The sequence below is a fragment of the Manacus candei genome, unplaced genomic scaffold (assembly GCF_025592945.1).
Source record: "Manacus candei isolate 608988 ecotype Guabito, Panama unplaced genomic scaffold, ASM2559294v1 h1tg000020l, whole genome shotgun sequence".
NCBI lineage: Eukaryota > Metazoa > Chordata > Aves > Passeriformes > Pipridae > Manacus > Manacus candei.
The window spans coordinates 3,423,460-3,439,379 of record NW_026138068.1 but is presented as its reverse complement, the minus strand read 5'-3'; the positions used below and the strand labels follow the sequence as shown (position 1 = coordinate 3,439,379).

The 15,920-nt window shown below is 46.9% G+C and overlaps 1 protein-coding gene and 1 long non-coding RNA gene across 5 annotated transcripts; both read left to right on the top strand.

The window, feature by feature from the left end:
- Nucleotides 1-939: 939 nt before the first annotated feature.
- Nucleotides 940-7,195, top strand: LOC127470377 (uncharacterized). Of its 3 annotated transcripts, none has more exons than XR_007904280.1 (4): nt 940-1,077; nt 2,121-2,244; nt 5,253-5,416; nt 5,974-7,195. It is a non-coding gene; the product is annotated as an uncharacterized LOC127470377 (long non-coding RNA). The 3 variants fall into 3 exon arrangements; XR_007904279.1 differs by lacking the exon at nt 5,253-5,416 and adding an exon at nt 5,417-5,508 and having other exon boundaries at nt 5,974-6,023; XR_007904281.1 differs by having other exon boundaries at nt 5,253-5,508; nt 5,974-6,023.
- An 843-nt stretch (nt 7,196-8,038) lies between these two features.
- On the top strand, nt 8,039-15,311 carry P2RX4 (purinergic receptor P2X 4). Of its 2 annotated transcripts, XM_051785816.1 has the most exons (12): nt 8,045-8,370; nt 8,886-9,033; nt 10,986-11,057; nt 11,152-11,227; nt 11,702-11,798; nt 11,969-12,049; nt 12,156-12,297; nt 12,606-12,742; nt 14,062-14,155; nt 14,240-14,305; nt 14,396-14,491; nt 15,172-15,311. In XM_051785816.1, the coding sequence occupies exons 1-12, from the start codon at nt 8,240-8,242 to the stop codon at nt 15,202-15,204; spliced, it is 1,173 nt and encodes a 390-aa protein (XP_051641776.1). In that variant the 5' UTR covers nt 8,045-8,239; the 3' UTR covers nt 15,205-15,311. The 2 variants fall into 2 exon arrangements, with proteins under 2 accessions (XP_051641775.1, XP_051641776.1); XM_051785815.1 differs by lacking the exon at nt 15,172-15,311 and having other exon boundaries at nt 8,039-8,370; nt 14,396-15,159.
- Nucleotides 15,312-15,920: the final 609 nt, after the last annotated feature.

Genomic DNA, 15,920 nt, shown 5'->3' with positions numbered 1-15,920 from the left:
CTTTTATCCTGCGGTGCATTTTATCCAAGAGTGATACAAAGAAGCTGATATGTTATATTTTTATGGGCTTATTTGTCCTTCTGGCCAGTTGTATAGTCATCACTTACAGATTCTAACAGGAGAGGATGAAGTTCAGTTCAGTTCAATTCACACCAGTAGGAAGGGAGTGGCTCACACAACCAGCAGGATCTGGGATACAGCAGAATACACTGTCCCACTGCAGGCAAGTCTTTATTTAATGTCAGTCCTATTCAGAATTCCAGTTTTCTGCCCACCTTTATATCCTTGTTTAATTTGCTCACATTGTTGAATTAAACTTCTGGGCAGAAACTGTTGGTTTCTCAATCTATCACCAGACCCAGACATGACATTTCATATAAAACTGTGAAGGAAATTACTTCACCCTTAGCCAACACAATGACAAGCACTGTTGACCCAGGCAAAGGGCTAAGTAAGGATTGATGAGGTGTGGCAGGACCATGATTTGGGTAGTTCTTTCTACAGCTTCCTCCTGTAGAAAGCTGCAACAATCTGAAATGTCAAGCTCCCTATCTTACATTTGAGGAGGAATCCACTGACGGGTTGAAACTGTCTCTAATTGGCGAAAAACTCTAGAGTAACAGCTTGTTTATTTACAAGAATTCAAACAGGAAGATGTGTGAATTATAATGCAACTATTAAAAACCAGTGAGGTCAGTGGGGCCCTGTGGAATCCATGGAAAACCTCCCTAAGTGAAAGAGATATCTGCATTTTTTTGGGTCTAAGGAAGGATTTACTTTGACAAAGTCATGCAATTTTAGGGTGATCCCTTTGCCTAAGCACTAACAGATCTCCAGTATGTAAACCAGCTATTTCCTTCTCAACCATACTGTTAAACACTCGTTATAATACCGGAATAATTGACTTGTACCAACCTGTCCTGCTCTGTGAAGTCATAGTCCCCAGTTGGTATCATCCTGCAGCTGCCATAGAAACACTTTTAGGTGTCTCAGGCTCATCTCGAATTCACCAGAGACATTTGGCTCATTAATTCAAATGTCAAGGAAAATGCATCCACGTAAGAGAGGCTAAATCAGGTTCTGAAATCAGAAAAGTTCCCTAACGTGGGGTTTTCTCCTGCAAGGCTGAGGGAGGGCTCTGTGGTGTAGAGGTTCTTTGTGGGTTCATTTATCACACTGAGGTTCCTTCCTCCTCCCAGTGGGGCAGGTGGGCTGGCTGTGCTTTCTGCTGCAGGCTGGTGCTTGGGGATCCACCTCAGGCCCAAGAACAGTCTCTTCATCCTCTCCAGGTAGATGGTGAGAACCTCAGCGCTGGCAATCTGAAACAGTGAGATAAGAAAACTCTAGGAAAAAGACTCTGTGGAAAAACACTGCTGTGACCTAGAGAGTAGGGTGGAAGGGCCTCATAGCCATCTTTTGTTGTAACCCCATGACCCTACAATATCTGACACAAAAATGTTCTATTTCTAGTCTGTAGCACCCAAAGCATCAAAAAAAATTTATGAAATATTTGATTTCAACTGAAATTATGGAAATTATACCCTAAGAGAGCAAGTGATAATCAATTTTAGCTCTTCTCTACTGGCTTTTAAATGTATGTGTAAGAAACTAGGTCATTTAGGACTTTTATTAATTCATTGCTTTTAAAAAATGCAAGCACATGTGCACCATATATAAGATATGAGATACACATGTTTCTATGTATATATATATATCATCTTCTCCCTAATTTGGGGTTTTCTGCAGACACTGAGCAGTTTTTCCAGTTTCAGGTCCCCTCTAGAGCCCACAAGGCCTCCTACAGCTCCTTCTGCTGAGGTTTTTCAGCACTTTAAAGCAATTTCCATTCCCTTCTCCTGTGGACAGAGTTATGATCTGAAAAAGGTTTTGTCGAACAACAGGAAGGCTGCAATTGTTCATACAGCATCCGGGAAAGATATGCATGAGCTTCCTGAGTTAATGAAATCCTAGGGGGGTTTTTTATAAAGTTTCAGTGACTGGCAGTCATTCTGAAATGTCACACTGCGTGGGCTCTGCTGCAGATGCTACACTGGGAATTTTGCTTTTAATTACATCTCACAGTTGACACATTCTGTCTTGTTTCCTAACCTTCTCTAAAGTGCCAGGAGTCGGTCACTACCAGGCACCAAAAATAATGGGAGAGAGGTTTGGTTCTGATCTATAACGTCCCTTCACAAGTTCCATTGGTGAGGAAAAAAAAGGAGGAATCACCAAAAAGCAAAGGTGAGTGTTTATTTTCTACCAGAACAATACATAAGACCAAGGTCAGAGCCAGGAAGCTTTGCCATGTGGTTGAGATACCGAGGTAGCAATGCTCGGCTTTGGTTACACCCATGATTGTCTTTACTGTCCAAGTTCCTTTGAAAGGTCTCTACAAGAGGCCTCCTTTTCCTTCCCCTTAGTTATGGCAGGAGCAGAACAAAGCCACTGCATGTTGGCAAGGAGGTTCCTCTAGTTTGGATTGTTCACTTCTGCCTGAGGCGGGGCACAGTTGTTGGATTAGTTGGCTGAAGGACCTTTTTCAACAACACCTTTTTCAGAAGAGTTTTGGATCAGATTCCAGATGCTTCCCAGTGGATTGATTAATGATGGAGAGTTTCACATTATAGGTTCATTCATTTTTAGTTCTTTAACCATTAACTTACATTATTAATGTCTGAACTATTATACAGTGAAACTCATCAGTGACTTTTGTGTCCAGGTAACATCCACAAAAGTCATGTCTTTGGTTTGCAGTTAAGTCTCATTCATTGGCTTGGTTTAGAGGACACTCATGAAAAGTCCCTCATGGAAGCTGCACATCATCCAGCTAATGTGCTGCTTGTCATCACAGACCTCTGATGCAGAGGCATTGCTCAAAATACAATGATAGGAAGAATATTCCCTTCTTAGGAGCACTATCCTTTATGAGGATGACAGCTCTGAAGGTTGGGTTTCCCCCTTGGAATGGCTGTCTTGATGGAAATAAAAATACTCCTGATCAAGCCTATGGCTCATTCTTACACTCTTACCTGTGCAGCTCTGGTGTAAATGGCCACCTGTCTGTGGGGACAGCAGTGAAACTGCCCCCAATTCATGGGGCAGAAACCAGCAGCTGCCAAATGGTGTAAATTCTTACTACTATTCTATAGCAAGATTTCTATCAGAAGCCTCCTGAGTTCCCATTTCAGGTATATGTACAGACTCTGGTTAGGCTTGGCCCACACAAACAAGTGCAATAAAGAGAGAACAATTTATACCTAAAACTAAGAAAACCACCCATGTCTTTCTTGCTCCCCTGAGCCACCTAACTCCCTGTATTTCAGTGTTATTCTTAGCAACATATTCCTCCCACTGACAGCTTTCCAGGTAATAGTAAAATAGCATAACATTAACTTATGTATTTAAGTAAAAGAAGTTAGTTAATTTGATGTTTTAGGCCAGCTGTTCTGAGGAGTTCTGAAGATTTCACTGTGCTAATAAAGAACAATGTTCACTTCCCAAAATTTAATTCCACCATGTAAGTGCAAACATTCCTCAATGCTCTCTGAAGAGTGAGTAGTAGTGCTCTGAAAAAAAAAAAAAGTGTAAATTGGCATTCTTTACTCAAAAAGGTTGTGCATTCAGGCCTGCATCTGTGGGAGAGACAAATGGCAAGTTTGAATAATATTTTAGCCTTATTAATCCTTCAGGAACTAAGAGAAATAAGGAAAGCTTGGGAACAGAGCCTCCCAGAATAACTGTTTCTCTCATGCAGTGGACAACAGAACTGTCTATTCAGCTATACTGGTTTCTACTGGGGTACAATCGCTATAGCACAACAGATGTGCAGTTCAAATCACAAGGTGAAAGTGTTTAGCTTACACAGGTAAAAAGGTCAGCTCTGAGCACAAAGCTGTCACAGAGCTTCTATGCCACCAAGAGTAGATGTAAAATAACCTCTATCCCGAGGGCTAGGAAAAACCTCTGATCCTGGAAAGAGTTAGGAAAACTCTCAAACAAAACCTAACTGACCTGCAGGTGTCAGAGGCTGAGCTGGCCACTAAAACACGTCCTGGCCACAGACCGTGGAACCATTCAGCACAGGAAAATGGGCATCTCATGTCTGTGCAAAGAAAAGGAGAAAGCAGAACACATCCCAGTGTGTTTTTCTGAGTGACTCACTGCTTTCAGAGCATACAAATGAGATTGTGGTGAACGGGAAGCAAATGATCGCACGATCTTGGGAACTCTGATTAAAGGCACTCGGAGTCTGCCAAACTTAGCTTGCAGTAGGATGTGCAGGAGAGAGTGGAATCATTTAAAAGCTTGCTTTGGGCTGGTTTGTTGGCATCAAGATGGCAAAGCAGAGTGACAGGGACTGAACCCAAAGAGAAAGGAAGGAGGAAAATGAATTTTTCTTTAGATCTCTACAATCTGAATGAGGACCTGGAGATGGCAGCAAGCAGAGGGCTGAGCTGATGGCTTTTACACCAGATATATCCTCTTAAACACTTTCCTCTTTTAGTACTTGAACAGGCAACCAACTATAGAACAAATTTTGAATAGCAATGACAGAGTGATCTATGAATATCTGCCACCCTTGGAACTGACCTTCTGTCTCTTCAGCTTAGCAAATTCCCATGCAGATTATTTATCTAAATGAAGGAGAACAGGACTTAGAGATCACTCAAGTAAACCAGTCAAGAATAATAAAGCACTTTGAGTCCCCACAACATGTCTGAGACAGAAGGCATCTGGGTGTTGTTATCAGAGGTTGGATATTAATACCACTGTGTGGTTTAGTATGTCTTACACTTTAATATAATGATTTTTGTCTGCACTGCCAGCTTTCCGTTGTCAGATTTAAAAGATCTCTTTGTTCCATGCTCTGTGACTGCTTATTGATCCATAGGCTGATGTGAGCTGTGCATCAGGAAAGTTTATGATAGAATAAGAAACTGGAAGGTAGGAAAGGCTCTTGTGATTCTTGTCACTCTTTACTGATCAAAGAATGGAGAATGCTGAAGTGTGCTCAGGAGTTCAGAGTTGGTTCTGGATAACATGATATTAAAACCTTCAGAGCATGGGCACTCTTGTGTTTGCCAACTCCCCACATATCCTTGTTGGGGTTTTCTATCTGCTTTATCTGCAATTGAGCTTCTTTCTGCAGCTTTGGATTCCAATTTGAAATGAGACAGCAAAACACTCATTGGACATTAGTTGGATTATTAATTTGTTTAAATCTCTCTATATGTGTTAATTTAGTTTAGATTGCCAGGTCAGATGCCTGGCAAATTCCCTTCATCAAGCTGGGCTCAGCACCTTCATTTCAGAAGGCTGAAAGGGCTGGAGGAGGAAAATCTATGCTGTGTTTGTCTTCAGTTCTCCAAGTAATTTATGCCAGCTGACAATGCTCATTTTTAATGCTGCACAGGTGATGTGTGTCCTATGTTGATGAGCCACGTTACCTTGATAAAGAAACTTCTAAAAGTGAATTTGCAGCACCCTCAAGACAGTATTGTTGAGGTAAAGACAGACACTTAACCTCTGGCACCCTCCATTCAGAAGAGAGAACTGGGGGTGTCATCCCAAACCGATCTGGGTTTCTGCCACCCACCCATATTTCCGGATTAGATTCTGAGGAGCTAAAACAAGATTCCTATTGTCCACTTCAAGGTAATAAGTCCTGTGACCAGAGGATGTGCTTTCTGGAGTCAATTAAAAATTGCTGCTTTGCTGTGGTGGGTGTGTGCCCGCAGGACTGCGTCGGTGTTCAAACAACTCGTGAGGTGTCGATTTGGTTTCGCTCGGGTGGGTGATGGCAACCCAGAAAGACAATCCTCCTCCAGATCTGCTGATCTATCATCACTATCCCTATTGTGCTGTGTCAAACTAAAAAACCCAATAGCGAGGATCTCTGTTGAAAATTCTCCTTGTGGTTGGATGAAGCAGCAAGTGCTGTTTTCTTTATGTTGGGAATTGTTGTTGCAGAGCCACCCTGTGAAATTTTGTGATGCTGGCAGCTGCTGCACCAGCCAGCCCAATAAGAACCCTGATTAAGAAGAATATGAGCTGGGGCAACCCAGAAAGAAGGGGCCTCTTCACCAGGCTGCCAAAAGTGGTGCTGTTGTGGCAAATGCCAACCAACACAGAAGTACCATGAACAGCTCTTGCTGAAGGAAAAAAGGGCAGCACATCACAACCTCCCACTGGTTTCAGCAGCTGGTGCTGTCTGGTCACACCCAGAAGAAAGCCAAGAGTCGCCTCAAAGCACAACCCTGAAGGAAGGAAGCCCAAAAGAGGAATCACTTGGAAATGTGGTGCTGAGCATTTTTCTGCCTCACCCTCCCCAGCTTTCTGCAGCCCTGGATCAAGAGGCTCTAGACAGAGGCCACAGAACAAGTTTCCTAACTCGTCACTGAAGGCCTCATGGTCTGACCAGATTAAACACACTCATTTTAGATGGTTCCAGTGACACAGACAAAGCATTTTCTGAAAAGCCCAGCTCTTCTCTTTGTATTGTTCTTTTTAGCTTGAACTCAGGAATTACATGAAAAGTACTTTTACCCTCTTTGTGTAATATTTTTGGGCATTTCATTCACACTCATTGGAACTGCAGTGTTGGACTTTGTTCTTACCTTCAAGTAGGCCTTGCTTCCTACACCTCCTGCTCCTGAACTTGTGAGAGTAGCTCTGTGCTGTGATGTGTGAGGTCAGAGTACACCCGAGGAGCAGCGAACTCAGGGTAGATTAATCTGTGCTCCAACACTTTTTCCATTCTCTATTTTTGTTATATTTAGGCATGTTCTATTTTTGTAGAACCAAGGTGAGAAGGATTATAACAGGTATGTTCTGCACTCCTTTCAACAAAGCTTTGTTCTCTCTGAGCTAACCCAGCAGTTTGCCATTTCCATTTCCCACATGTATTTGAAGATATATTGCTGGCAGATTATGCCAGCTGTATTTATATCTTCATCAATTGTGTTAACATTCATATTGCAGCATCTAGAGTGGGAAAATATTACCGTAGGCATTAATGCATTTCTGTTCTAGCATATGAACCAATTCTCCTTTTGAAAATAATTACACTGAATATTCACCCAAGACTGTGATTTTGATCTCTTCTCACATTTGCATCAAAGTTCTTCCTTACCCTTTCCCTGCATTTTATAGTCCTTTCAGTTTTGACTGTTTTTATAAAAGATAAAGCATTTTACCAACATATAGCTTACCTAAAGCTCTTTAATTGTTTTGTACTCCCTGAAATTCCCACTGCTACTTTATCAGCTCTATTCATCTCTTCCTAATGATTTACTTGTTCTTATGAGGGTTATGGTGGTGTTTCTAATATAAGCACTGTGTTGGGTATCTCAGCACCAGGTGGAAGGTGCATGAATTAGGGGGCAGATCCCTGCTTTTATAGCAAAGTTTAATTCTGCAAGAGGATAAATAAAGGATTTGCTCCTTGTGGATGGGAGTGTGATGGTCTTCAATATGCTCTGCTCTCTTTTGGAGGCAGGTGCTTGGTCCTTGCCCTGAGCTGGATGCAAGATACGAGTTGGTGTTAGGGGATCCCTACTCCTGCCAAAACTGTGTTGAGTTCTGGGCCCCTCAATTCAGGAAGGACATTGAGGTGCTGGAGGGAGTCCAAAGAAGGGCAATGGAGCTGGGGAAGGGTCTGGAGCACGAGAGTGATGAGGAGCAGCTGAGGGGGCTCAGCCTGGAGAAGGAGGCTCAGGGGGGACCTTCTCGCTCTCTCCAATTCTCTGACAGGAGGTTGTAGCCAGGTGGGGGTCAGATTCTTCTTCCAAGTGACAAGTGACAGGACAAGAGGGACATAGTCTTAAACTGCACCAGAGGAGGTTTAGATTTGACATCAGGAAGAATTTCTTCACAGCAAGACACTGGAACGGACTGCCCAGCGAGGTGGTGGAGTCATCGTCCTCGGAGGTGTTTAGGGAAAGACTGGACGTGGCACTTATTGTTGACGTGGTGGTGTTGGGTCATCGGTTGGACTGGACGATCTCAGAGGTCTTTTCCAACCTAATGGATTCGGTGATTCTGTGCAAACAGCCTTGGGCAGCCTCTGCCGCCGCTGCCCTCCCACAGCGAGCCCGGTGGCGGCCCCGGGGCTGCGGGAGCGCCCTGCGGGCGGCTCGGGGCGCTGTGGCACCGCGGGGCTGCCACGGCCCGGCCCGTGAGGGCTCGGTCCCGCCTGCCCGCCCTTGCCGGCCTCCCGCCCTTCCCGGCCACCACCATGGCGTCGTGCGGGGCTTTCCACAGCTTCCTCTTCGAGTACGACACCCCCCGCATCGTGCTGATCCGCAGCCGCAAAGTGGGGCTCATCAACCGCGGGGTGCAGCTCGCCATCCTCGCATACGTGATCGGGTGAGCGGGCGGGGGCAGTGCGGGGGTCCCGGAGCGGCCGCCGGGAGGGAGGACGCGCTGGGAGCCCCCAGGGCGCGGGGCTGAGGGGGGTGGGGGCCGCCTCCCTCAGGGGTCCCGGGACCCCGGTTCTGTCGGGGGGGTGCGGGCTGAGGGGAGTCGGGAGCTCGGAGCTCCCCGAAGGGTGACACGGAGGTGGTGTCGCTGCTTAATGGGCAGACTTCACTGGGACTGTGGGGCTGCAGACAGGACAGGACCCCTCAGGAGCGGGACCGTCCCCGGGGGTCATTGCCGCTCACCCAGCGGGGCTGGGCATAAAAGCAAATTACACCCTGCAGACCATTCTGAAAATAAAAAATACCCCCTAAAAACCACAAAGGAGATTGCCTGTCCTGTGACCCTTTTGTAGGGAAACGCTGTGAAACTATCTGGACTGGCCCTTTCAGGTGACATATGGGAAAAGGAGAAATTCCGACCATGTGAGCTTGTTTATAGTGCTTATCAGTTGTTTCTTGCAGGTGGGTCTTTCTGTGGCAGAAGGGTTACCAGGAAACAGACTCCGTGGTCAGTTCTGTAACCACGAAGGTGAAAGGAGTAACCCTGACAAACACATCCACCTTGGGAGCCAGGATCTGGGATGTAGCCGACTATGTCATCCCTCCTCAGGTATCAGTCACTTTCCCATGGAGAGGGAGGGTTTTCTAGCAATCGGCTACTGCTTTGCTAAAGTCCACTGAGGGCAGAGCAGCTTCAGCTCCAGCATGGCCTTGATATGAGAGAATAAAGCAGCTTTGCTTTGTTACAGATCATGCTGAGCACCTGCACCACGAGCCCTAGGGAAGTTTGTTTTGAGAAAAGTGTATCTATGTGTGTGCTTGTGTAGAATCACAGAAGGGTTTGGGTTGGAAGAGACTCTAAAGATAATCTAGTTCCAACCCCTTGCCATGGGCAGGGACACCTTCCACTATCCTGGGTTGCTTCAAACCCTGTCCAGCCTGGCCCTGAATACTTCCAGGGATGAGGCAGCCACAGCTTCTCTGGGCAGCCTGTGCCAGGGCCTCACCAGCCTCACTGGGAAGAATTTCTCCTAAATCTCTTCCCTTTTAGTTTAAAACTATTCCCTGTTGTCCTGGCACTACCTGCCCATGTAAAAAGTCCCTCTCCCTCCTTTTTATAAGCCCCCTTTAAGTACTGGAAGGGGCTCTAAGGTCTCCCTGGAGCCTTATCTTCTCCAGGCTGAACAACCCGAATTCTCTCAGCCTATCTCCATAGCAGAGTTACTCCAGCCCACAGAGCATCTTCATGGCCTCTTCTGGACTCGCTCCAACAGGTCCAGCTCTGGTGGCCCCGAGCTGGAATCAGCAGTGCAGGTGGGGTCTCACGAGAGAGAAGTAGAAGAACAGAATCTTCCCCTCAACCTGCTGGTCACCCTGCTGGGGATGAGCCCAGGATAGGGATGGATTTCTGGGCTGTGAGTGTACATAGCTTGGTCATGTTGAGCTTCTTGTCCACCAACACCCCCAAGGCCGCCTCCTCAGGGCTGCTCTTGATCCATTCCCCACCCAGCCTGTATTTGTGCTTGGGATTGCCCTGACCCTCATGCAGTACCTTGCACTTGGCCTTGTTGAACTTCATGGGGTTCACAGAGGCCAAGCTCTCCAGCCTGTCCAGGTCCCTCTGAATGCCATCCCTTCCCTCCAGTGTGTGTGACTGCACCACACAGGTCAGTGTTTTCAGCAAACTTGCTGACTGTGCATCGATCCCACTGTCCACGTTGCCCACAAAGCTGTTAAACAGTGCCGGTCCCCGCAGAGGATGAAGAACTTGGCAGGCTTCAGGAAAAAGTTGCAACAATAACCACATGTCCTCTGTCTTACTGCTCTAAAGCAAACGGACCCAAGTTAGCTTGTTGGCAGAAACACCAGGAATAGCCTGGTGCAAGTCACTTGATCCGGAACTGAACAGGAAGCTCTGCTGTAGTTACTGATTGACTGTGTCTGTGGCAATCTGCACTCTGTGGGCCATGTGTGGTGGCCTTTGGGATGGGCAGCCACAGCCAAGCTGCTGGTTGTGGGTCCCTCTGTCTGCATGACACATGATGCAGAAAAAAGACAGATTTAGCCAGATTTTGGCTGAGTGTTCATATTTGCATATCATTGAAGCAGAAGCAAACAACAGATCCGGAATCGTACAGACTTGAAAGTAATGAAAGTAAAGTAACAAAAATGGTGCTCCCTGAAGAAACAAACCAGGACTGGTCAAATTTCTAATTGATATATTGCAAAAAGAAAGGGAGCTGGAGCTCTGTTTCTGGTCCTGCCTTGCAGCTCCCCTGAGGAGCTGTGTGATCTCTGTTTTCATAATGGGAATGAGGAAATTTGGTCTGAGTGGGAGGACAGAAAGAGTTTCTAGTCCCACAGTTCTTCCTCTGGCTAAACACAGCAACATCAAGCAATTCATATGAGAATCTGCTCCTTTATTGCTGCGCCAGCACTGTCCAAAGCAGGTCCCTTCTGTGGAGCCACCTGGGCTCTGTCAACAAAGGTATTTGGTGTGGTGCCTTGGATGCTCTTTGCAGTCTGTCACTCTTAAGTTGCCTTCTTGTTTTGCTTGTTCAGGGTGAGAACACTGTGTTTGTCATGACCAATGTGATACTGACGCTGAACCAGAGCCAAGGCCGCTGCCCAGAGGTAGGTGCAGGATCTGCTTTAATCCTGCCTCGTGTGGGTGGAAGTGTGGGGGAGAGGGTTCACAGAGCTTAGTGAAATTATTGTTCCTCTCCAGCTGCCAGATGATAAAACGGAGTGCCAGGTGAAGAACAACAGCTGTTTTCCAGGATATGTCAGCACCCACAGCAATGGTAAGAAACCTGCTGCAATGGTCTTTCAGTCTGTGTTGTGATACCTTTGTGCTGTGCCTTCCCTGCTGTGAAGGAAGCAGCACTTCCCTTCAGTCTGCTTGTTCCCCTTAGCTCACACATAGGAGAACTGAAAGGGAAGCTCAAATTTTTCTACTTGGGGAGAGCAGATGGACTGTGTTGGGTGGATGCTGGGTAGATGTGGGTTTGTGGGTTAGCGAACGGTGTGAGGGCTTTTTCAAGGCCTTGAGTTCCTGAAGCAGTATTTCACATAGATGAGGATTTGGCTCAGGAAAAAGACCTGATGCTCCTTTCTCTGAAATTTCACTACAAAGTGCACTGGAAGGTAATGGGGGTCTTGGTAGTGGCACTTTGCCGTGAGAAAATTGTTTTCACCATATAGAGGGAGGAGATGTCATGGGACAAATACTGCCTCTGGTTTTGATTAGTAGTACCTCCATGCACATATCTTTCCAGGCATCCAGACTGGGGAGTGTGTTTCATACAACAGCAGCATTAAGACCTGTGAAGTCCTTGCATGGTGCCCTGTGGAGGATGACAGTCACATACCCAAGTGAGTGCTCTGTCTCCCTGCTCCGTGGTGGCCCTCCTGGGATGAGGCTGGTGGGATGCAGCTGATGCTTCTCCCTTGAGGTGCTGTTGGGAAAAACTGAAGAGATGAGCAGCAAGGACACTGTATGCGAAAGTATGTTGTACTTATTTACCCTTCCTCTTGTTTTGTAGGCCAGCGTTCCTACAAGCAGCTGAGAACTTCACCCTTCTGGTGAAGAACAACATTTGGTACCGCAAGTTCAACTTCAGCAAGTAAATAGTGGGGGGAGCATTGTCCTGTCTGATCTCATGGACTGTAAAGGGGAGCTGGATGGCTGGAAGAAGATGCAACAGCTCTTCTTTCTCTGTTCCCCTGTAGGCGAAACATCCTCCCCACTATCAACTCCACCTACCTCAAGGACTGCATCTATGATGCCCACACAGACCCCTTCTGCCCCATCTTTCGTTTAGGGCAAATAGTTGAAGCTGCAGGGCAGGACTTCCAGGAAATGGCTGTGGAGGTATTTGACAGACCCTTCTCTTGGGCTTCAGTTCTGTAAAAGAGGAGTGGTAGGTGGCTCTGCCTCGTGGCATGAGCCGCAGAACACAGAGTAGCTGCAGGATGGAGACCTGCTCTGGCCAGGGGGCCTGGAGTCAATTCTACTACAAATAATTGGCCTTGGCTGGTTTGGGTGGGGTTATGTACAAGACCCTTCTGTAGCAGGGGGAAGGAGTGTTTAACTGGGGCTGGGACAAGAGCCAGTAAATCAGAGTCCTGGTCAGCAGAGAGCCTTCTAACAGAGACCTTCTCCTCTCCTCCACTTGGCAGGGTGGAGTCATGGCACTGCAGATCAACTGGGACTGCAACCTTGACAGAGCTGCTTCCCACTGTGTGCCAAAATACTCCTTCCGGCGCCTCGACAACAAGGACACTGCCCACACCGTCTCACCTGGCTACAACTTCAGGTAACGTGGCTGTGAGGGCACCTGTGGCTCACTCTGCCACTGGCAGTTGTGGGTACTTTTGGGATTTCTGTGGTGCTTAGAGAGCACCAGAAGAAAACTTGGAGAGTTCTGCTGGTGCTGTAAGACAGAGTGGGTGGGATCCTCACTGTGTGCAAACCACAGCAGAGGGGGGAGGTCAGTGAAGCTCCACTGATTGCATCAGAGTGTCTTGAGTCATGTTTCCATCAGCTTTTGGGTGGCTGTTTGGGCCATGGCATGGCAGTGGGAGAACTGACTGTTTCAGGCTATGTTGATAGGGCAGAATTTGAGGGGGCTGAGAGGTGGAGGTGGGAGACCAGAGCATCTCCTTCACTGTGCTTGAGGGCAAAACTAACCTCTAAAAGTGTCTCTCTCAGTTGAAGATCATATTTAATGGCATACACCACCACATAAACATTCTGGCCATTACAGTCCAAGCACCTCCAGTAAAACACCAGTGCAGCTGGTTTCATCCAGGCTCAGACTGTAATAGTACGGATTGGCCACCTTGCCAAAGTCCTTGCAGGATTCCTGCTTGTGAGGAAACACAGCTTGTTGTTTCTAGAATCACAAAATCTCACTTAGAACAGGGGATCTTTTGGTGGACCTGGGATGAATTCAGTGAGGATCTGCTGTCATGCAGACAGCAGAAGGTGTGTTTGGGAGGTGCCAGGCCTGCAGGTGTTGGGGTGTCAGGTGAGACTGGCTGGAGGATATCACAGCCAGATCTGAAGTGCTCTTGCTAATTCCAGACTTTGGTGCAGCCCCTTACCAATCCTTCCTCTTCTCTTCCACCCTCTTCTCTGCTTCCTCATGGCTTAGTCAACCACGTGGCAGAGTAAGTCTGACCTCACTTATTTGTTCTCATCTCTTTTCCCAGTCATTTGCCTGGGGGCCACCCTGTTCGGGACACGGAACAGCCTCTGTGTGGCAGCCGAGCTGCGCTGCTGCTCCTGGCCCTGCCCTCTCGTGGCTGCCTGGTCCCTTGCAGCTGCCTGCTCCCCTGCTCTCGTGTAGCTGAATTTCTTCCCATTTGTCCTTCTGCTCCCCTACTACATCAAACTTTCTCCCTTTCCTATGCTTTGCAAGTTCCCTGATTTGATAACTGTCTTCTTAAATTCACCTGGTTTGGGCTTTTCTCCTACAAGTGCTTGCCTGCATGAAATCACCATTTGGGGTTTGTGCCTGGAAGTACCAATGTTCAGCCTATCCTCTTGGGATGTGGAACACACCTGGATGTTGCATGATCACATAAGCATCCTCAGAATTTCCAGCTAAGCTCTGACCTATCTTTCCTCCAGGTTTGCAAAATACTACAAGAACAGTGATGGCACTGAATCACGGACGCTTGTCAAAGCTTTTGGCATCCGCTTTCATATCGTAGTGTTTGGAAAGGTAGGGTGACAGTTCCTGGAGGTTTTGTAGTGAGGACTTTCAGAGATGCTGAAAAATATATTCAGCCTTGTAACTGTCTTCTAGGCAGGAAAATTTGATGTAATTCCCACTATGATTAACATCGGCTCTGGCTTAGCGCTGTTTGGTGTGGTAAGTGACACTGTCTGCTCTTGGACTCAGTTCTGGATTAGTGCCTCAGTTCTGAGGATCATTGTCCTAAACTCTTTCAATCTCCACTAGGCAACAGTGCTGTGTGACATTGTTGTTCTGTACTGCATGAAGAAGAGGTACTACTATCGGGAAAAGAAATACAAATATGTGGAGGATTATGAACTGGTAAGCATCAATGGAGGCAGGGGAAAGGCAGACTTGCTTCCTTCTCTGTCTCTGGAGAGATTCTGAAACAGGATGTAGAAAGTCCACATCAAATAAGGATTTTAAACCACAGTTTTTAGGAAACTTTCTCTTTTTCAGAGAAGCTAATTTTTACCTCAAGGCTGTTGGAGGGAGGAGCACTAGAAACAAATATTGTCATGTTTCCTGGGCAACCACTCTTGGAGAGAAAAATACATGTTTAACTTGTCATGCTCCTACTGCACCTCCTTTCTGGGTTGCAGTCATTGGCAGTTGCCTTCTGAGAGCTGTTGAGAATGGCTCTGTTCTCATCAAATCCTTCAGTCTTGGCTTTTGGGGTTCCTGTGGCTGTGAACAAACCCATCAGTGGGTTGATATTTTCTGAGACCAGCCACAGTTATGGCTCCCTCCAGGGTCCAAATGCTCTGCTTGGTTAATAGGATTTAGGGAGGTGCTTTACTGGTGCTGAGAGTGGAGCTCAGCCCTACAGCCCTGTGCTTGGGGGCAAGTGTTGCTGCTGAGGGTGGATTTCTGAATCCTTGTGGCACTGGAAAAGTAAAGTCTGAGTAACAGTAGCTTGCCTGTGTAGGGGGGTTCGTGTGAGAGGAAGAGGGAAAAAGAAGAGTTTTCTGGCAGAGAGCTGTAATCTCTGATCCTTGCAGGGAGTCGGTGAGACATACGGAACCAACTCCTGAGCTCCTGCTGCTGGGCACCAACTGCTGCTCTGAACTGCTGCTGTGAACCTTACTTGTCCCTGTTGGGAGACCACCCCCTCTTCACTGGAAGGAAGTGGGGAACCAAACTGAGAAAGGGACCATCTTTGCTACTCTTCACTACTTTTCCTGGCTGGAGCCAGCCCCCAGGGAGAAGAACTGGGTCTGCTCCCTGCCTACTGTTCTTTCCAGATGAATTGCACTAAGCACAGAGGGAGAATTGTGCTTCATGACGTCCAGGCCTCTGCTCTGGCCACACCTGGGACAGGGACATTGTCATTTTGACTGTCCTTCTATCCCTGAGCTCCCTGTGCAGAGAGCACAGGATAACAGACAGGGATTCTTCCTTACATGGCCCCTGCCAGGTGTTGCCTAACCTTGGGAAAGCAGCTCCTTGCTGTTGTCAAGTCATTTTTCCTTGTCCTGAAGGATTGTGAAGCTTAGCTGAGCCTGCACCTACTATTTAACTGTGTCTCCAAGCCCCAGTGGCCACAGACAAAGATAAAGCAGTGTCTGGCTCCACTGTGCTGTGATAAATGGCTCACTGATAACAGAATATTTTTTTTCTGTTTTGTCTAATTTTTATGGTACTACTTTAAATTTTACTTCAATAAAATATTAGCCTCTCTCAGCCCTCCTAGAGTCCTGCAGGCTGGGTTTTGCTTGTTCATTTCTCCCCAGACACCATCTGTCAGTGG